The sequence below is a fragment of the Anas platyrhynchos genome, chromosome 13 (assembly GCF_047663525.1).
Source record: "Anas platyrhynchos isolate ZD024472 breed Pekin duck chromosome 13, IASCAAS_PekinDuck_T2T, whole genome shotgun sequence".
Classification (NCBI taxonomy): Eukaryota; Metazoa; Chordata; class Aves; order Anseriformes; family Anatidae; genus Anas; species Anas platyrhynchos.
Genome location: NC_092599.1, coordinates 11514948 through 11536187, shown reverse-complemented (window position 1 = coordinate 11536187; position 21240 = coordinate 11514948). Strand labels below are relative to the sequence as shown.

The window sequence follows — 21240 nt, the reverse complement described above, 5'->3', positions numbered from 1 at the left end:
GTTTTGAATCAGTGTTTAGTACCTGTGCTCGGGTGTGGGACAGAAACCCTAAGACAGGAGCCAGCAGGAGCCCAAATGACCTGGCAACCCCAGACCCAAAGGCCTCTTCCAGGAGCCGGGGGGACGATTCTGCCCCATACAGCAAAGCAGATGCAGCACAGCAGGAGCAGGAGGGGCAGCTCAGGACGGTCAGCCCACGATTGCCCCTGCCTTGGGGCAGCCGAACAGGACAGCAGCTTGAAGGCCGGTGAAGTGGCTCTGCCTGGCGAGGCCCAAGGGATGCAGCCGTGAGCTACCTCCCCACAGGGTGCCACTGTCCCTCCAGGCACCGGACAGCCTGACAGCTTTTCTGTCTGTCCTTCCCAGAGGACCACAGCCCACCCCAGTGCTGCTGTCAGCTGTGAGCGGTCCTGTGCTGGAGCTGGGGTTGGGCAGCTAAAAGCGCTGCTAAAATCAGGCAGCAAGGGACTGGGCTCCTTACGCTGTGCTAGGGACTGCGTACTCTTACTCCCTGCCAGCTGCCCAGTGTCCCATGTGAGTCCCTGGGGTGAATGCAGCCAAATAACAACCTCCCAGCAAAGCACACCACGAGGATTTTGCAAACTGTCAGCTTGCAGCACAGGGGGAGCTGTGGGACTGAGCTCGGAGCAGCTGGGCATGGATGTACAGCCCAGCGGGAACACTCTGGTGAAAATTCAGGCCTAGCAATTTCTGGGCATTGGTAAAAAAAAAAAATTCTGGGCATGGGTAGCTCTGAAACAATGTGAGCACATCTGCCTCTGCAGTTGGTCAGCAGCTGAGCAGCAAAGCAGTTTAGGATGTCCTGTCCAGGAAGCCGATCCAATGAAATCTGAAACGTATTTTAGAGAGATGTCTGAAAAGAATGGGATTTGGTGACAATATGAGGGTGCGGTGATGTTTTGGAAACTATGCCTGCACCGTCTGTCTCTAACACCTGCGAGTTGGGTGATGCTTTGGGGCCAAAGGGCAACAGAGCATAGCAGGTAAAGCACCAAGTGACAGGGCCATCAGGGTTATACCAAAGCATGTTAAATAACACCCTGTGTCTTGCTTCATCCTGGCAGTGCTGAGTGTCACAGCAAGGACCAACTGAGTGTGCCCTGCCACCTTTATGCTCAGGTCTGGGGAAACGTCAGAGGGCAGCGGTTCTCAGCATGCCGTGAGGAGATGGGGCAGTCTCCGAGGTGGGAAGAGCAGAGCTGTTTGCACCCCATGTGTTTGGGCTGAAGGCTCCTTAATGCAGGGAAACAAGCGTGGATTGCCCATCTCCATCTCAAGGAGGCAGCGAGGAAGGCAGGATCTAAACTGTCATGGTCCTTGGGGTGGCACCCAGCAGCCTTCTATTTGAGAGACGGCTTTTGGTGTCCCGAGGGCTGGGCTATAGCCTCGGAGTGAATCAGATGGAAAGAGCATGTGGATTGGAAGGCAAAATCTTTCCTTCTGACACAGTAATGTGGGAGGTAACACCTTCAATTAGTTAGAGCCTGAGGCTAGAAGTGAGAAGACGCATCTTTTACTCCTGGCTCTGTTGCCAAGGCACTTTTTAGTCAGAAGCGCTCCACCTCTCCTAGAATAGAGGTGTCCCTTCTGTAACTCAGAGACATTGTGGCCTGCTGAGCCTTCGAGTTTGGATCCGTAAACAGAACATGCCAAGATACTGCAACATATCATTAACCCGAACGACAATGTGAGACGGGCAAGCTGAGGACCGGCTGCTCCGGGTGTCATTCCAGTGGCATGACACCAGCATAAAAACCGGGTTCAACCCGGTAGAGAATCAGAGGAACGGGGCTGAGGCAGGCACCAGAGTCCAGGACACATCCTGTCCCCTCCATGAGGTTTGCTGCAGTGAAGCTGGAAATTTAAACCTGAGAAAGATGCAAGTGTGGGGTGGTCCCAAAATAACTCAGTGCTTGCTGTTCCCTAGAGCAGTTCATGCAAAGTTTTCCAATACGGGGATCTTCTAAAAAGGTATTGACCGTGTACAGAAAAGTTCAACACAGCCAAGGCCTTGCATTCCTGCAGGAGCAATCCCTAGAGCCCCAGGTGAACCACAGGTAGAAAAAACACGTCAGCTTAACCTACAGCCTTTGGGGTGACTCAGGTAACAGGCATCCATCCTCCTTGGAACCGGGATCTCAGTCAGACGGCTCCTACTGCCAAGAGTCACCTGCTGATATTTAGCCAGCTATTTCCTTTAACTTCCTTGTTAAATCTTGCCTCGTTTCTCCCAGCTATGCCCCTATTTGCCATACTGAACATCTTTTCTCACCAACTGGTGTTTGCACCTCCCAATCCGTCTAATGAATTTTCCTATTCCCCTTTTGCTGCTGTTGTCCGAACTATGCCGACCTAGTTCAGCTTCAAACGTTCTTTAAAAGCCAAGCTCTCCAGCTCGTTAATCATTCTCTCCTACAGCGTGTTGATTACAGCATCCGGGTCACGGAAGAAAATTATTAACTCCCCTGCTTTCAACAAACAATTCCTTTATTGAGGCAGCCTAAAATCCTCGCTCTCCCAGTCCCGGGGGCACACACCGATTCGGGTGCTGGCTCACACGAGCGCCCACGGTCACGTCCGTGCTCTTGGGAACTGGGTTTGACGCTGCCTTGCCCGGGCTGCTGTGGAAAATTCGACTCAGTGGGTGCAGCCCAGAGCCTGCTGCGAGCACCAAGAGCACGGCCACCACCCCATGGGCTCAAGGCGGCCATTTCCCTGCCCCACCAGGGCAGCGTTGGGGCTGTGGGTGCCAGCTGGTGCTGAGGGCAGCGTGAGGGCCCTGCGGGGAGGGGATGACTGCTGGGGGTGCGGGGCAGGCTGCGGGGCGCTGCTGTCCCCTGGGGTGTTGGTGAGCGCCTGAAGCACGGCCCTGGGGAATGGGGTGTAAATAGGGGGGGGGGGGAAGATGGGCTGGGTAGACCTGGCCGCCGGGACTCGGTTCCTTTAAACCGCAGCGAGCCCGCCCCCAGAGTCCCGCCTCCCCGCGCTTCCCATTGGCTGTCCCCATCACTTCTTTCTGCCACTCCATCCTATCTGCCTCCCTATTGGTCTTTTCCCTCCCCCGCTGAGGGACCATCTCCCAATACCCCCCTCCGAGCCCAGCCGAAGAGGCTCCGGCCTGGTAGCGGCGCCTGGCTCCAGCCTACCTTCCGCGACGCTCCCCGCCGGGGCCGGGGCCTGGTGGGGCTGGGCCGGGCCGGGCCGGGCCCCGCGGCTGAGGGGAGGCCGGGTAGGAGCCGGGGGGGGCGGCGGGGCCTGCCCGGGGGGGGGGGGTGCGGGTGACGGGAGGAGAGCTCCTGGCAGCGAGGTTTGAAAATCTGGCTTTAAAAAGAACAAAAAAAGGGCTTTTTTCTCTTGTTTTTAACCTTTTTTAAAAAAAAATCTCGGGGGTGGCGGTGGGGTCGCAGCGCCGCCCGCCCGGTGCTGTGGCAGCCGCAGTTCAGGCAGGGGGGGGTCCCTGTGGTGAATCCGCGCGGGGCGCTCCTCGGGCACGGCCACCCCGCAGGTAGGTGCGTGCCGGGACCTGACCCCAAATCCTCCCCACACCGTTAGGGGCAGGAGCTGCTTACTGAGGGGCTGGCAGCAGCCCTACAGCGCCCAGCGCCCTGCCCCAGTGACCCGACGGGCATCGCCGTGTTTTCTTTCCAGATATCGCACATGCAGGTGGGGCTGGGCATAGGGGACCGCTTGGTTTTGGTTCCTGTCAGGGGGCCGTGGCTGTGGCACTGGGCTCGTTTCATGGGGCTGGGGCTGAATTCAGCTGGGCCAGATCGCAGCAGGGTGAGGTGAGTGATCCCTGGGCTATGCTCAGCTGACAGCATTTATTTGGAGGGTTTGGAGTCTGCTACAGGGAGTGGAGCTGCTGGGGATCCCTGCCACCAGTTCCCAGCCCCATTGCTGTTTTATTTCCCTGGTATTTCCACCATACCGGGGCAGATCTAAGCGTGAGCACGGTGCTGTGCCTCTGTGCGTATCCCGCCGTGGGATGCGAAGAGGAGCAGGAGCCCAGCAGCAGGGCACGGCGAGCAGCCTGGCACAGCGCTGAGCTCGGTCCTGCTCTGCCCTTTGAAACTTGGGACTGCAGCTGGCTGCTGGACGTGGCCAACCCCACTCCTTATCAGCAGCTCGCTGCCGGTGCGTGATAGTGGGGGTTCTAGGGGAAAGGAATTGGAGCCTGTTTGTTCGTTTTTAGAAGAACGCGTTCTTTCCCAGGTAATTCTTCTTCAGCTTTATACTTGGGCTCTTTTCAATGGGACAAGCAGATCAAATCTTTGTCCCAGAAAAGATATGAGAGGGTGTGATGGTTCACAGCTGCTGTTATTCTGCCCACACTCTGTGAGGTTTTTCTCTACCCTTTCCAAGCCTTTTTTTAAATGTAGGTAGAATTTCTTCTGTGTTGACAAATGTGAATGTATTTGTCCTTGCTGCTACTGAGACGCAGAGGTCAGGGAAGCGTTTCAGAGGAGAATGGAGCAGAATTATTTAGAGAAAATCATTCTCAACACTGTTGATTCAGAAGAGTGAGGAACTGGAGAGGGCACACAGAGAGGTCTGCCCTGTGAAGGTTGTTCTAGCAGAGGTTCCAGCAAGCTAGGGTTTGTTGGCACACACATTGCCACCTCAGCACAAAGTTGATCTTTCCAGGTCTGTGTGTCTGTGTTTGATGTGATGTCCCTTGTGCAGCCCAGCACACGGCAGCCGCGAAAGCAAATCCCATTCCGAAGCCTCTGTCAGCAGGGGGTGAATCAAAGGGAGGGTCTGTCAGCTGGGAGTGACTCCTCGGAAGACCTCGGAAGAGCCTCAGCTCTGAAGACAGGTTTGTGGCCACAGTCCTGAGCGGTCTGTGGGGAAGGTGCTCCCAAGTTGCCTGACGGATGACGCAGGGCTGTGCTGATTCTTTCCGCCCGGTGAGTCACCCGGCATCTGCCAGGGAAGCTACCTGCTGGCTCCTGTCATTCAGGCTGCTGGGTCTGCTGTGCCAGCCAGGGCTAAATTCAAACAGGGAGAATTTTTCTGCGGTGAATCCTGGATTAACTATAGCACACAGACTGCTAGAGTGCTATCTCTGGCACCACGCATCTCTAAGAGGGCAGTTGGTCGAGGTTTTTTGGATCTGTCAGCAGTGACCACGTCTCTGGGGAGTGCCAGGAGAGGTGGCAGGACCCTGTGCTGGCGTTCAGGTCCTTGGCAGGGTGTTAACAGTGAGGGTTGCTGTTTCGGGGTATGAAGAAGAGAGGATCTGTGGAAGGTGGCACTGAATCAGGAACGGGCTTAGTAATATAAATCAGGTCAAAACTCTAATCCTGCTCTACAGTACTGTGTGCCAGCATCTGCTTGAGCTTCTGAGATGATTGTGGAACCAAGAGAGCGCTGAACTGCTGTCGCTTCTGCTGCAATAACACTTAGTAAAGCCACTGGCATGGGCACAAAGCATGTGGGATTTAATGGATAGTGGAGCAGAATAATGCAGCAGTGTAGGGCCTGGTGGGCAGACAGATAGAAGAAAACATGTGAGTGTTCTCTCAGGAAAGGCAACTCAAAAAGTTTCAGCAGGAGATGGGAAACTCTCTTACCATTTTCCCAGGTGGCTGGAGAAGTACAAGGTAGGGCAGGCAAAAGAACCAAGCTGCACAACTCCTGTGGTTCTGACTGTGTAGCTCTCTGTTTCCAGAGAGTTTAACTGTAGGAAATTCACCAGGTGGGACTGCACCCGGTCCTGGGCTGCCAGTTTGCACAGATGCTGCTCTGTTTGAGAGATTCACTGTGATCAAGATTGATGGTAAAGAAGCTGGAGAGCCTTATGCTGGTCAGGTCATTGAGAGGCACTGTCTCTTCACATCCTTGCTGTCGTGCTTTAAATCAAAATAATTCTGGTGTCTTGTGGAGTGTTAGAAGAAAAAGTTCTGAATTTTGGCTTTTGCCGGTGTTTTCTGCAGATAGTCCAGTCCCTTCTGATAAAAGTATGTGAGGCTCTGACTGTAGGGTTGGTAACAGCAACATGTTTTAGGTACAGGCCTTCATATTTTCTTTGCTGTTGTTGAAATTAATTCATTGACTTCTTGGTCTTGGGAACTGGAATAATCAGTGGTACAGCAGAGTTTGCCTCTCTCTGAGGATGCCATGTGTTGCTGCTGAGTCTTGATTTCTTCTGTGAATCTGCCAAAGCTCAAATCACAAAATTATTCCAGCTTAGCATGCCACTGTGCTGAAGGTACGTGTTGCTCTTGATACAAGATCCTGGTTTTCCACTGAGTACCCAAATGGCTGTATGCAGGGCAGGTGGCATTTGTTCTGTTGTGTAACACTGTCCTTCTGATGATGATAATTTGCTGTAACAAGCAGGAAGCAGTTGTCCAGGGGCCTAATGGAAGGGATGTGCTTTTTGAGCTCTGACTCACAACTGATTTAATGTTCCTTTTTCTCTGCTGTCGTTGTCCTGTGCTGTGCTTGACCTGGACCAGCAAGAAGGCAGGATGCTCCAGTCCATGATGTCTGTGATGAGATTCTCCGTGTCTGACAACATCACACACTCTACTGCCCTGGTGACAGCCCTAGATAATGTGACAACTTTGTCCCCAAAAACAATGCAGGTGATCAATGACACCAACATCACTGTGCCACACAAGTGCCTGCTGTTGCTCTATGAGGACATTGGGAAATCCAGGTGAGAAAGAGAAAATGGGATCACAGTCTGACCCTGGGCCAGGGGAAAAAGCTTTCTTTCTCGGAGTTTGGGAGAGAAGGGCCTGGGGCTGGTACATTGCCTTCTAGATGCTGAAGAACGGGAGGAAAAAAAAAAAACAAAAAAACAAACAAAAAAAAACCAAACCTGTTTTATTTACTTTTTGCAGAGTCCGCTACTGGGATCTTCTGCTCCTGGTTCCCAATGTGCTTTTCTTTATGTTCCTTCTCTGGAAGCTGCCCTCTGCCAGGGCCAAAATCCGGGTTACTTCCAGCCCAATCTTCACCACATTCTACATACTAGTGAGTACCACTGTGTGCTTTTGAACTGACTGAAGGAGTGTTTTTTATTACCACTCATGAACAGTATCACCAAAACAGTGGGGAGAGAGCGAGCTAGCCTAGACCAAGGTCTGTCTATTCCTATACCCAGGAATAAAATTTATTTTTAGTTGGAGGTATATTACCAGAAGTAGACACTTTCACTATTGAACTCTATTTTTCAGATTCTGGGAGTGTCCGTATCTGGATATGTGTGGTGTTTGTTCTATGATGACTTACTTTCCTTCATTTGTTGCCTTGTTGTCTTGGGGTCTAGCATCTTATGTTTTCCTTCCTCCTTACAGTAAGTCATATGACATGAAACTTGCTTCTCGCTGAGGTAGTGAAAGTGAAACACTAGAGAACGATTTTTGTTTCCCTTGTTGGAAAGCCTGGTCATCTAGAGTAGCAAACAGTGATGTGACAGGGTTCTGGTTAATTTGGGAATGCACTAACCTTATGCAGTTAGTTTTTCCCATCATATCAAAGTGGCTGCTAGATGATTTTCCTGTTATTACTTAAGATGGAAACATAGGCAATACAGTCCCAGTTCTCAAACATGCTAGATCTCTTCTGTGCCCTTCTCCTGGATTCAGAAAAGCTCAGGCAACTTCTGATCACGTTCAGGTAGTCTCTGTAGTGATCTCTGAACATCAGTCCTACTAACTGATTCTGCTCACAGGACATTGTAAATGGAGCTAGGAACCTGCTTGGATTTGTGTAAAGCATTATTCAGAAGCTTGATCCTAGGTGTACTTTGAGATCCTAGCTTGCCTCCAAGCAGCATGATGTGCCTGCTGTGTCTCAGGGAGATTAGTACAGGCTGCGTAAGTAAATGTGTGTTTGAACTGGATTAGAATGGAGGCATCCTTCAGGCAGCATACGGGTACTGGTACAGCAAAACCCATAGCACATCACAACAGAATGTAAGCTGGTAGCCTCAGCTGAGTCTTTGGTGAGGAATCTTACAGCTCTTACAGGTGCGAGGTGTGGGCACTGAGCTTGTGCAAAGTTTTGGGTAATCAGGGTCATACACAAATGCTCCAACTTTAAAAAATATTACTAGCTATTTGCAGCCTGGATTGAAGTCTTCTGTTCCATTTCCAGTAACGCAGAGGGGTCAGCAAGAAGTTCATTCCAAAGGCTTTGAAAAGTAAAACTGAGAAACCAAAGGAAAGAAAAAAGTGAACTGACTGTACGCTGTCAGCTTCTTCAGAACAGAGCGAGAAGTAGAATGTGATGAACCAGCCTTAGAGAAAAGTGCTTTTCACTCAGTTTGATCTTCTGGATTGAGTTTTTGGGAGAGGAGGATGTTAAGTGTGTCTTGTGAGGATTCCTTTCAAATGGCTGTTTGACACATTTTGAAGGAATGCTTTCTTGTGGAGTCAGTGATTAAAGCTAAGTTAATAGCTTTAGAAGAGTCTCTACCTTCTTAGAGGAAGCAAAAGGGGTGTGTTTTCCTCTCTGAGCTGTTGCTGCTCCAGAACACGTTATATTCAGGGACCCTTCTTTCTTTTGTAAGTGTTTTTTCCTCTTTAACCCCAGAAGGGAATGTGACATTATTCCGTTGGGCTGTTGCATCCCCTCTTCCTCTAAGGAGGTCTGCAGTAGGTGACGTACTGGTTGTTTGCATTCTCCATCTGTCTTGGAATCAGCTTGGACTTCCATTTTGTGGTAGATGTAGCTGCCTCATACCTTCATCATTAGTTTAAATTAGCCTTTAACTTGGAGAATTTTATCTGGAAAAATCTGCCTTCTCAGAGGGTAAGCCTGCACAGCAGAGGGTAGATCTATCCAACTGAGGTCTTAATTGCAGAGTATGGTTGTGACAGCACTGGGGTTGGCAAATTAGCTTTGCTGTGCTCTGTGCTGCCATGCTTAAATGGTGCACGAGCTGATGTGGGTATCTTGATGCTGCTCTGTGTGCTGGGGTGAGATGCTTTAAAGCTGCTGGCTGTGTTGACTTACCTTCTGCATTCCTGAGCGTCCTCAGTGTTGAGGGAAACAACTGTGGATTTCAGCTTTATCACGGATCTGAAGTGAGGTAGTTGGTATGAAGCGGCTTCTGTTATCTGATGCCATTGGTTTATTCAGTCATACCAAGCACTTTAGCTTTTAACTTGGAGGGCTGTATTTTGTCTGACTTTTCTCCTGCCCTGCCCCAGCAGACTGAAGGGTGGGAAGACTTACATTATAGAAGCATGGTTGTAAAGGAGTGGATGAGAATTCTTCAGAACTGTTGAATCTGACAGTTGAGGAAACGTGCACCTTCATAAATTGTAAGCTAGTACTCACACCTGACAAGCCTGAGGAATTTTCTTCAGGAAATTAAACTGAATCTGTTATGTGAGGTTCTCAGTACACGTTATCAGGCTTCGAAGCTGACCTGGAAACAGTATTCCAAAAGGGTGTCTGATCATTACTGCATGTGTGTCTTTTGACATGAGCTTATTTTTGATACCTTTTCATGTAGGTGTTTGTGGTGGCTTTGGTTGGTATCGCCCGTGCTGTTGTCTCCATGACTGTGAGTGCCTCTGATGCTGCCACAGTTGCTGATAAGGTAGGTACAGTTCGCATTCTAGAGGCTCTGCTTCATGCGGTTCTGGCCACACAGCATTCTGCTACTGCTTCCCTTTTAATTGCATGCAAGAAGAATGTGTTTTTGTTTGCACTACTCACAGCTTATGTGGGCTAAGGAATCCTATTCTGATAGCTGTATCTAATTGATCACAACATCCAGGGCTGTAAAACAATGGACTTCCTAAATTAGACACAAACAGTGGCAGTTAAACTTTCCTGCAGATGGAGAGCTGTGCTTTGCAAGAGCTAAACAAACAAACAAATACCTTTAGTGGATAGGCAATACCTGGCCTCTGTTGCTCTTGCTATATTTGAGGGACTCTTGGAAAAATAGTGAAGTCTTTTGTGTTGAAAGCAAATAAAACAGAATTCCCTTTTTGTCCTGATAGCTGAATGTCCTTGCAGTTTCTCTGAGCAGAGGGTGAACCCTTAGCAAACAGGAAATAGCTTTGTACGTGCTGTTCCTTTGTAATTGTTTGACTTGCAACAGAATATTACCTAAAACAACAAAAAAAAACTCCGCTGCTTGAGCTGTTGGAGGAAGAAGGGCTGCCCAGAGTACAGGTCTTCTACCTTTATTCTCTGGATTGAGTGTGATTCTCTTGCTTTCCCTGTAAAAGCATTTTAAGGCATTGCTTGTTGTGAGTAGCTGGAAGTTTGTAGCACTTCCATCCACCTCTGTTGAACAGAGGAATGTCCAGGACTCGAAAAATGAAGAAGAGGAGAGAAGGTGCTTTCACCTTGCCGAGAAGTCATGCAGGAGGACAGACATTCAGTTAGTCTTTCCTGTGGGCTCATGTTCTAATACGCCTTATGTTTGTTTGCTCTCATATGTACATGCATTTTTCTCATGCATATACACAAGAGAACATCCCAGAAACTATAAATACATTTTCTGAGATGTCTTATTGTGTGCCTCTTAAAATACTGTGTATATTCAAGAGAGCACCGGTGCTCAGAGAAAAGGGATACATAAGCCAGAATCAGGGTTCTTGTCCTAAGTGTGGCCTCGGTTTATTGTATGACTTTCTGGAAAGTAACTTCACCTGCTTTTTGTCTGATCTTGTTTCACCAAATAAAGCCTGGGAATTAAAAATGATAAGCTGGAAACTAGTCAGTTTTAGAGTCGAATACACTCTGGATGTGGGGACCAAAATCCAGACCTCCTCCCTGGAGGAGGGCATAATACTGAATTTATTCAGTCATAACTTTACTGCAGAATTTTCTGCATTAAGAACTGGCCCTGTTTGATGCTACATTTTCAAGATCATCATGGATTGTTGTTTCTTGAGAGTACAGCAGAAAGTGCATTTTTATGTGTGACAGATCCACAAGCATGGCAAACCGTGGCCACTCTGTCTATCTGCAGGCAAGCTGTTTGCTTTGTCACACAATTCTTCTGTTCAGACAAGATCAGGCCTTGGGACAAGCATAAAGTTAGCATCCCCACAAAGCACAAGGGAGGTTTATAGAAATGACCTGTTCTATTCAGAGGCAGCTATCCCCTGGAGCAGAGAATGGAGTTTTGCTGTATTAACTTCTAACTGGTTCCTGGCTCCTTCTAATCATGTTTGTCTGGTTTCTGTTGTCCCTCAGATCCTGTGGGAGATCACGAGGTTCTTCCTTCTGGCAATTGAGCTGAGTGTGGTGATTCTAGGCCTTGCCTTTGGTATGTGCCAGGAGTTTGAGTGCTTTGAATGTTTCCTATTCCCTTTCTTTCCACAGATGCTGTATCTGTAAGCTTGTAGAAATGCTAATCCTACAAAATCAAAGAGTTCCAGAATAAAGACAGAGGAAAAATTAGTTCGTTAGAAATGGCTGAAAGCCTGATTACATTCACAATTCTATGGCTCGTACCATTTCAAAGTTTATTTGTGCTTTATTTGTCCTGCATGCATGTGGTGAAGGAGTCTTCAGCTTAGGTGAAGACCTTTATGCAGAGATTAACTGTCTGATCTTTGCTTAAAGTGCTCTTCATTTAAGAAGATGGTTACTTCTGGGGGTCATTCTGTGTGCTTCCCACCTTGGTTAGTTTGAGTCCATCCTGGCTTCATTCAGTCCATTTAGCTTACTTGTAATCTGTCACTCTACTTGCAGTTGTACAAGTAAAAATACTGTTTGGAGCACTTCTTGCTGTGCGTGAAAGGTGGGGGAGAGGGTAGCCATCTCCATCACATCTGCCATTAAGACATCTGAGCGCTGCCTCTTTCCTCTTTGGGGTTGAAGAGTAATTTAGATTAGAAGGAGTTTATGGAGATTGACTGCTCCAATGTATTTCAGTGCAAATTTTTCTAAATTATGCAAGACCTTCTCCCTTCCTCTAATCCAGTCTCCCATCAACACTTTTCCTGGAAAGAAAATAAAACCTGTCCATGTAGACGACGATAGAATCATTCCTGACTTTTGTTTGTAATCCAAGTGACAGGACTTGGTTCCTCACTGTATATTAGCGTGGGCAGAAGGAAGCAATTAAAAACTTGTTATTTTACAAGTGTTTGCCTTTGAAAGGCTCAGCTCTCCAAATGGGAGCAGTTGACAGGGGTTAAGTAAGCTTTAAATTTCCCCCGAAGGCCTGTGGAAATACAAATGTTTTCTTTTAATTGGTTTTGGAGAGGACTGATTTTTAGCAGGGATGGGATTGCAACCTGAGTCACTTCTTTATTCCTTAATTCCAGGTCACCTGGAGAGCAAGTCAAGTGTGAAACGTGTTCTGGCAATCACCACAGTGCTGTCTCTGGCATATTCTGTCACCCAGGTGAGTACGTTGGAGCAGAAGAGTTAGCCTTTGCAAAAGGGGTGGCTTGCCATGGAGTTTGTTACATGTGGGATTCCTGGAATGTGCAGAAAGTGGCAGCTTTGCTCTCTGGACAGAGTTTTGGGGGAAGACTGGATGCTTGCGGTGGAGTATGAAGTTCCTCAGGGCACGTGCTAGACCCTATCACCCTGTTGCCTCCATGGCAGGAATACCTCAATCAAGCTCAAGAAATGAGATGGAAATTTAGATGGATTGCCTTGTTCAGTGAATCTTGAAACAGGAGAGAGTGTTTTTCACATCTGAGCCACAGATCTTGGGTCTAGCCTCAAGTACAATCAAAACTAGATGGAGACACCCAAAGTGCCCTTGTGCACTGTGCCTCTTGTCTCCTGTCTCTTTGAGAGATGAGAGCTCTTGCATCCCTTCAAACGAGCAGCTGGCTTGCTAGCTCAGTTATTAGCTGGGTCTCCCTCTCTCTGGACAATGCAGTGTGTGTCTGGGTTTATTTTTCTCATTGGTATGTAAGTGCTCAGCTCTGTGCCTCTATCTGGGGCGGCACCAGAACAACACACAGATCATTGTTCAGTGATCAGGCCCTGGTGTGTGGAGGCAGTGAGCTGATCATTACCACATGATATCCTGGAGGAGCCTGATTAAGTATCAAGTGTTTGAGAATCGTATCAGGCTGATAATACTTATAAATTGTTTTCTCTCTGCTGTCTGTATGGTAGCTTCTGTTCATATTTCTCAGGGATTCAAGTGAAGAAGACAGTCTCCTTTCCTAACTCCTGCACAAGTGCAGGCATTTATATTCTGGATGTTGCATCCGGAAAGGTGTACTTTAGCAATGGAAATAGGAGTGGAACTGTTTCAAATAGCTACTCTTGTCCCTTCCTTTAGTCTCTTCTCTGGAATGTCAGTGATGCTGTTTCTCTTCGGATGCTGATTCTTGCCACCTTTTTTTTTCTATCACTTCTTGTTTTCTATTTTTTCTCATTCTGGATGAACATAAATTGGTCTAAGCAAGGTAGCAGTGAGGTGTGGCAGAGACAACTGTTAACTGAGCTTTCAACAGTCTCATTTATACACACACCTACTATAGTGAGGGTGCTGACTGTCCTAGTGTAGTAACGGTGTCACTTCTCTCCTAGGGGACCTTGGAAATCCTGTACCCTGATGCCCACCTCTCAGCAGAAGACTTCAACATCTACGGTCATGGAGGGAGACACTTCTGGCTTGCCAGCTCCTGTTTCTTCTTTCTGGTAAGTACGAGGCACGTGTTATGCACTCTGACAGCCTCTTTATAATTCCTGAATGGAGTAGGGAGAATGATTTGGGCATATTAAGGCCCTAGGCCACCTCCTGCTTGATACGGTGCAGCATGGTGCTTTTCATTAGACAAGGAAGCTAAAGCAAAAAAGTTTGTGTAAGCTGTGACAGCTGAATCTGAACTGAGCTCAAATGTTATTTGCTCCCTGGTTTCTCAGTGACCACGCTTTGTGTGCTGATGGGGTGAGGTGTGGAGCCCTCACATGCGCGCTGGATTTAATGTCAGGGGAGCCTGTGCCCCTGCCCTGAGACATCTAGGAAGCGTGTGACACCACTCACTGCCTCTGCAGCTGTGGGACAGTTCTTTCTTTGTCTCAACAGGTCTACTCCTTTGTGGTGATTCTTCCAAAAACTCCTCTGAAGGACCGGATTTCTCTGCCTTGTAAGTGAAAGTAGTGGGTTCCATCCTACAGGTGGGGACAGCACCAGGATGAAAACATAGGTGGGAATAAGAGGTTCCTGTATGTGACTGTGCTGCAGATTTGTCCCCCTATTTAAGGGTACAGAAACATGGCAAAGGACACAAGCTATCACTAGAAAGTAGGATGTTCTGCATTTTGGAGGGTAGGGTGAGAGGAATTACATTGCAACTTTAACAGCAAATCAGTTACATTAAGGAAACAAGATGCAGTAACTCGATTCTTGATACAGATGTAAATATGTAATCTCCCAAGAGCAATAAGAATCCTTGCCTTAATAATGATTTCCTTTTAAAATGCACATATGATGTTGAAGTGTCCATGCTAGTCAGCCTGTGAGAAAGAGGCTGATTGAAGCTGCTTAATAAGTTTTATCTGGGCATTTACGTTAAGATGCTTTTCTGTTGTTGGTGTGTGCTGTTTTATGTGGTTGCGGAATATCTGCAGTTGAACAGGGAGAGAGGCTGCTACTGAGATACTTATATTGCACTGTACTTTCTCTGTGTAGTGTGGGTACCCAGAGGGAGTGGGTATGTGGCACATGGCACAAGCAGGCGATCCTGAGCCTGGTGTGCCTAGTCCAGCATACCCCACTGCTCCTGTCTGGGTCTCCTGAGCAGTTTTTCTAGACTGTAGATCAAAAGGGCACAAGTTCTGATTCAGCTGGGGAATTTAATTTTTTTTCTTATGTCCAAATATGAGTGACAGTGGTCCCAGATGTTTACTTGTAACATCTTTGCACGTGTTGCCATGGCCACGTGCTTTCAAAACCTGTCTTCTGTGTGTGGCTTTGTGTATACACATGCAGGAGGGTCTGGTTTAGCCCATTATACCTCCATCAGTCCTGGCAGTATGGGACAGAAAAATGTGATCTTAACTCTTAAGAGCTCATAAAACAACCAAGATGCTGAGACGCCTAAGTTGGGTTTACCAGCTCTGTCAGACAGCTTTGTTATTTTCACAGTGCTTGCTGGTATTTGTGGGGTTGAGATTCATCCTTGTGTTCATGTCTTTCCTACAGCCAGGAAGAGTTTTTATGTTTATGCTGGAATCCTGGCGCTGCTGAACCTGGTGCAGGGCCTGGGCAGTGCCCTTCTCTGTGTAGATATCATTGAAGGACTGTGGTATGTATGCTGGGAGGGAGGGCTGCAGCCCAGTCTCTCACATTGTGTTTGTGTCCGTTAACACTGCCTGTCTCAAGAAAACACACTTCTATGATGTTCCTAAGGAAGAATAAAGTTGTTGGTTCGGTTTCATGCCAAAAGAGTTCTAAATCATCAGGAAGCTTGAAGCAGGGAGGTCTCTGGAGTGCATGCAGTGGTCTTGAGGTGGTGAGAGAGACCAGTCGTTTGACTCCACTGATGCCTGGCCACTGGCTTGTTTCATAGATAACAAGGGAGTAAATAGCTTGTTTGCTGGGAATAGCATGGGAGTGCTCTTGGTCATATCTGGAGTCTCATTCTGTAGAGATCAGTCACTTTCCATGAGTCAAAATTAGCAGCACTGAGGCTTGGAACTGGGAACATTGCATGGTTTCCTCTTGAGCCTCTAGGAGAGGTGATGCGTTGGTGGCAGAGTCTGATTTTGCATCAGTCTGAAATTGGTTAGCAGAAGACTTCTTGTGCTTTGTTTGGATGCTGGAGGGAAGTGGGATTGTATCCTCTGGGTGGATGTGGCTGGGGTTATCCAGTTGTATTGTGTTTGAATACTAAATGCTTTCATGTTCCCTTCTGCAGCTGTGTTGATGCTACCACGTTCCTTTACTTCAGCTTCTTCGCACCTCTCATCTACGTGGCATTCCTGAAAGGCTTCTTTGGGTGAGTAGCCAGGAACAGGGATTTAGGGAATATATATTGTTAATTGTTTGACACCTGAGTTTTTTCAGTCTGCAGAGAAAGGCAGTGACTACAATGTGAGTTAAGGAACCAATTTTTTATTTCTGGCCTTGCTGTTTTTCTTGTGTGACCCAGGGCTGGTCACTTCTTTTGTATGCAAAGTTGAGCCAATACTTGTTTTCCTCTCAAACATTTGAGGAGGGTCACTTCAGTGTCTGCATCCTGTTAGTGCAGAGTTCTGCAGCTGAAGTTGGTAACTAAGTGGTGAGTGAGAGATCGAATGAAAGATTAATCGGGCTCCTGAGTGGATTTTTGTTAGGTTTTTGGTAAGGATCTGAGGGGTTAAGTAACCCCTTGACTGGGGATTCCTATACAACGAGGCAGTCACTAGGTGAAAGCACTCGGGAGTGTTTATTACCGGGCTGAGGGTGCCGCCGTGTGGCCACTCAGGAGATTTATCTTGATTGGAAAACTGTGTGTTAGTGTAGGCTGTGTCTTCTATTGTCCATGGGCAAGAAACATCAGACTTCTGAACCACCAAGAACAAAAAGTACTCCTAAAATATCAAAGTGTTTCTTCTGCCTTCTGAAATCAGAAGGGAACAGTTTCTGGAGTTAAACCTGTAACAGAGGCATGTAATCTCCGTGAGGTGGAGACACATGTGAAGTACTTGTATTTTGATTTTCTGGATGCACACGAATGGAATGTGAAGTGGAATCCTGTTTTTACCAGTATCCAGGCCTGCTGCGGAGTCCAGTGGTGTTTGGATGCTAAGGATTGCTCTCAGTGCTTCAGAACTCAGAGTTGCTTCCCACACTGAAGTCAGGACTCTGCTGTTTTTATTTCTCCCAAGTAGCCCAGTCCTAAGCTACATTTAGCATAAATTCATGGCAGTCACTCCACTAGGTGTATTTCAGGGCTGAGTGCTCATGTGAAAGGTTCTTTAGGACCTGACTACATGGGTTTTGGTGCTGCTGAATTTCAGGTAAAGATAGGTGGCTGTGATGAGACACTGCATTGCTTTAATGTGTGTTTTAAATCTTTAATAACTCCAGGTCTGAGCCGAAGATCCTTTTCTCCTACAAATGTCAGGTGGATGAGCCTGAAGATGTGGATGTGCACCTACCCCACCCGTATGCTGTTGCCAAGAAGGAGGGGATGGACTCTGGGTTCTACTCCAGCACTCAGATCGACACCACAGCATACCTGGATGACGTAGCCTCCATGCCATATCACGTGGGCAGCATCAACAGCGTAGACAGTGACCGCTGGAAAGCCATCAACGCCTAAGGCAGGGCTGCCCCCTTCACATGATGCCTCGTTCCTTCCCTTCTAAACACCCTGATACACAGCTGTTAGGATGTCCATTGGAAGTCTGTCCTTGGCTATCTGCCGTGGCTTTCCTCTGTTCCTTAGGATTTCTGAAACCTGTCGTGGAACTAAGTTGGCAGCCCAAGTCCTGTTGGAAAGAACACCGTCACTACCTGAAAACAATCTAGAACAGCTCTGTTCGTAAAGCTATGAACACCAAATCTTTGTGATCCTCCATGTTCCAGATGCCAACCTGATCCAGAAGACGGCCCCGAGTGGCACCTCCTGCCTTGCAGTGACTTACAGCACTTGTCTGCCAATTAAGGGAACGGCACTTAGGGATGATGCTATTGATCTGACTGCTGTATTCTACACATATTGAAAGAGTTTAGTGAACCAAAGATGGTCTTCCTGGGATATCTCAAGCAGCACAATTGTCTGGGCCTTGTCATAATGTAACAGCACGGGCAGCAACAGCAGCCTCTAGAGAGGGAAGCCAGTCAGCAGGGTTCATCTCTAATTTCAGCTAACGCTAATGAAAGCTATAAATTGCTAGGGTTTAAAAGGACTTTGTGAGCGTGTGGGGAGGAGAAGAGAAGTATGAAGAGAAATTAACTGTCCAGCGTGCCCTGGGACTATTTTGGGGGGCACAGGCTAGTAGCTTAGCAGCATGGATGTGAATTGACAGAGCAATGGGGAGACAGGGCAGACAGCACGGCTGGGCTGAGGTGGCTGTGAAACAGCGTGGAGACTGCACTGCTGTGTGCCTGAGTTCACAGGGACAGCTAGGTAACAACACTGAGCCTGGGTGAAGTTTTAAGAATAAAACCTGTGAGGTAGGGGTGTTTTACATCTGCAGCCTGCTTTATGGCTCTGGCAGGGTCATGGAGAGGGCTGTGAGGGAAGCTGACTCTGCAGATGAAGGCTTCAGAGAAATTCAGATGCCGGAGGCAGAGCAGAAGTCCTTGATGAATCTGAGCTGTCAGTATGTAGTGACTGGGGGCTCTCAGACACCACAGGCATTCTGGAATCAAGCTGGCTGGTGTTCTGGGTTGGGAGGTGGGTGCTCTGCTACAGCTTCTGTTATGTTACAGTTCAGATCCCCAGATTTCTTCTGGTCTGAATAGGTTTTACGGCTTGTTATGTTGGAAATAGTTACGTGCACATGGAGTGTGGTTCATTTAAAGACTGTCTGGGACTTATTAATCCCTTCCACACTGGAATGGGGACTGTTGTCAGAGCTGTCTGGCATGCAGTTCCAAAACATTGTGTTCTAATCCAGGGACTGTTAGCTGAAAGCTGCAGTCAACTGGTTTCTGAGGCAGATTGTGCTCTCCAGGGATGAAGAGGTTTATTCTTCTAGCTTTGGGGGTGCTTTCCTACCTGAGTCCTACAGGTAGGCGGAGATCTGCTCTAGTAACTTCCCACTAAAAATGGTAGAAAGAGGAAATTGGAAACACTTGAGTACTGTGTACAGCTCTTGCCACAACTCACTGCTATTTCTGAAAAAGGATATTGATGTAAGAGTTTCTGTGAAATCATCATGCAGGGTGCAGCATGGAGGTATTGCTTTGGGTCACGAGTAGGTATGGGGAAGCATTGGCTACTCAGTGTTCCCTCCATAGGGGAAGAAACAGTTTGGATAAGAACACAAAGTTCGTATCAGTTGCCGAAACTATGCAGGCCCTCTGCTTATCTTTTTTTTTTTTTTTTTTTTTTCGTTAATGAGCAATGCAGCCTCTCTGTTCTGCTGCCTGTGGACCTTGCCCTGCAGGCCTTTAAGTAGCATTGACAACTTTATTTTAAAAAAAAAAAACAAAAAGGCTTCCATGTGTGAGAACTAAATTTTCCCATGTGGATCAATAGCCTTTCACATTTCCTTTCCTCATAATGACTGTGAAAGGGGTGGACAAGCAACTGGCCAAGTCAGTCCTTGCCACATGAGAGAAATGTTTTGTGCTCCTCCCATTGCTTGCTGTGAGTCAGCCTGAGCCACACTTGCTTGCCTATTCTAAAAGGGATGGATGGTGTGGTGCCTGAATTGCCCTCCTGCTCCTAATGCTGCTTACAACACTGATCCTGAGCTGCTGCTTGGAAGTGTGGGGAAACCTGCAGAGCTTCCCTGGAGCTGGTGGGCCTTGGACAGGTCTGAAAGATCTGAAAGTCTAAACAGTTGAGAAATAAAGGAGCAAAAGCTTTTTCATCCCAAGGAGTATTCGCTGACTAACACCGAGTGCAAGGACTTATCTGCCCTCCTTGGTGCTGTGAAGAGCAGGTCCTGAATTTGCCTCCTCATCAGCTGAATTCAGTGCTGAAGGATCACCGGTGCAGGTGGTCAGCACATCCATCCTGTCCTTTGCTGGCAGGGCTCCAGGATTTCTGGAGTGTCCCGTGTTCTGCTGCTGAGGAGCTCCTGTGCTGGGTCACGGACTGACCTTGCTGTTGTATATGTATATAGCGCTTCGGGCCATGCCCACAATGGTCCTCGAGCAGAAGTGTTGTGTGGGGGGTGCAAAGAGATTAAATATAGAATAAATGTATATATATTTTTTGTAAAATAAAGAAATAATATTGTTTGGCATAAGTGGTCCAATGCTCTTTTTCAAATGATCCCTGTTACGGAGAAAAAATATTTCAGATTAAATAAAAATAAACCCTGAACAAGTTTGGCAGATAATAATGGAGTTACATGATGTCTTTTTGTCAGAGACAGACTTTTCCTTTTTGGAAGTCTATTACTAGGGCAGCACAGAGAGTGGTTTCCAGGTCTACAACAGAGTGAATTTCTCAATAACTGGGTCTTGTTCCCAGCCATGCCTGGCATCAGGGGTCTCTGCTGTAGGACAGTCTTCCCCTGTTGCTTGGGAAAAGGCTCGTGTGGGAGTAGGCACTGACTGGTGCCCAGTTCCTATTCTGGGCTTTGGGATGACTGTTCATGGGCTTTTTCAGTACAAGAACAGTGTGCCATCAAATGAAATGAGAAGGTGGCAGATTAGAAATAGAGGCATGCGAGGGGGGTTTTGGGAGGAATCATTATGCACTTGCCTCACTTATGCTTCTTCCTTGGTGCTGGCTGTTGGCCTTTTCCAGACGTGGTTTGGCTTTACCCAGAGCTTTGCTCTTTAGGGGGATGTGTGCAGTGTTTCTGTACTGCTGTGCAAACAGCTACTGCTGCTTTGCCATTCTGGAGTCTTAAGACCTCAAGCAATAGGAAAAGCTTCCAAAGCACAAGGCATTGCACAAGTAACAGAATATTCCCCACTCCTGGGAGCATGCTATAGAACACAGATAGTGATATCTTGCAGAGCAGCATCCTAGATACTCCCTTAGGGCTGGCCAGGGTCCTGTTGATGAGACAGCTGCGGCTCTACAGCGAAGGGCAAGTATTAAACAGTTAAAAATGTTCTGATGCAGAACTAAGACACTAAGACTTTATTAACTATTATCTATCTAGTCACATATGCACAAATTTGAATAGGTCATCATGTAGCCTGTATTTCTAGGAATCCAGAAAGTTTATTTGGAAAAGATCCTCCAAAGCTGCTGTCTCTAGCTCCAGCTACTTCTGTTATATCTTTTTTTGCTTTAGCTTTCTCCCTTGGAGCCAGGGCCCATGTCTGCAAAGGTCTGTGTGATCTGGAGCAGTGCATGAGGCCGGGCAAGGTGTTCCTGGGGTGACAGAGGGGAATGTCCCCTCTGTTTGAGCTGCTCTGCCTCAGGGAGATGTGTGGTGGAGGGGCAGGGGAGGGATATGGGGCCACTCTTCTGCTTCATCCAATTTCCTGCAACTTGGAGGAGAGCCTTGGGGCTCGGAGATGCGCATCATGCCTTCATACTTCATTTACTGTGTGGTAAGGCGTGTTGGATTTTTTTCTTTCTATAACTTTGACCCAGTAAAGACCCCCCCTACATGTTTAGTGTGTCCAAGTGGAAGCCTGAGGGGGTGTTTTGGTCCTGCTCCCAAGAGCCTGGTGACAGGATGAGGGGA

The 21240-nt window shown here is 47.7% G+C and overlaps 1 protein-coding gene across 8 annotated transcripts; it reads left to right on the top strand.

The window, feature by feature from the left end:
* Positions 1 to 2638: 2638 nt before the first annotated feature.
* On the top strand, positions 2639 to 19836 carry TPRA1 (transmembrane protein adipocyte associated 1). Of its 8 annotated transcripts, none has more exons than XM_072044234.1 (11): positions 2639 to 2661; positions 6483 to 6685; positions 6873 to 7005; positions 9497 to 9583; positions 11200 to 11272; positions 12279 to 12358; positions 13510 to 13620; positions 14009 to 14069; positions 15128 to 15230; positions 15843 to 15923; positions 16997 to 19836. In XM_072044234.1, the coding sequence occupies exons 2-11, from the start codon at positions 6495 to 6497 to the stop codon at positions 17229 to 17231; spliced, it is 1155 nt and encodes a 384-aa protein (XP_071900335.1). In that variant the 5' UTR covers positions 2639 to 2661; positions 6483 to 6494; the 3' UTR covers positions 17232 to 19836. The 8 variants fall into 8 exon arrangements, with proteins under 8 accessions (XP_071900335.1, XP_027323347.1, XP_027323349.1 ...); XM_027467546.3 differs by lacking the exon at positions 2639 to 2661 and adding an exon at positions 3093 to 3250; XM_027467548.3 differs by lacking the exon at positions 2639 to 2661 and adding an exon at positions 3305 to 3328.
* The last annotated feature ends 1404 nt before the right edge of the window (positions 19837 to 21240 follow it).

Bases quoted from the DNA above. Each gene is read 5' to 3' on its own strand.
- TPRA1 (XM_013092325.4), top strand. From the start codon at position 4,896: ATGACGCAGGGCTGTGCTGATTCTTTCCGCCCG. The intron at 4,929-6,482 runs GTGAGTCACCCG...GACCTGGACCAG, and splicing joins GTGCTGATTCTTTCCGCCCG to CAAGAAGGCAGGATGCTCCA. The intron at 15,924-16,996 runs GTGAGTAGCCAG...TAATAACTCCAG, and splicing joins TTCCTGAAAGGCTTCTTTGG to GTCTGAGCCGAAGATCCTTT.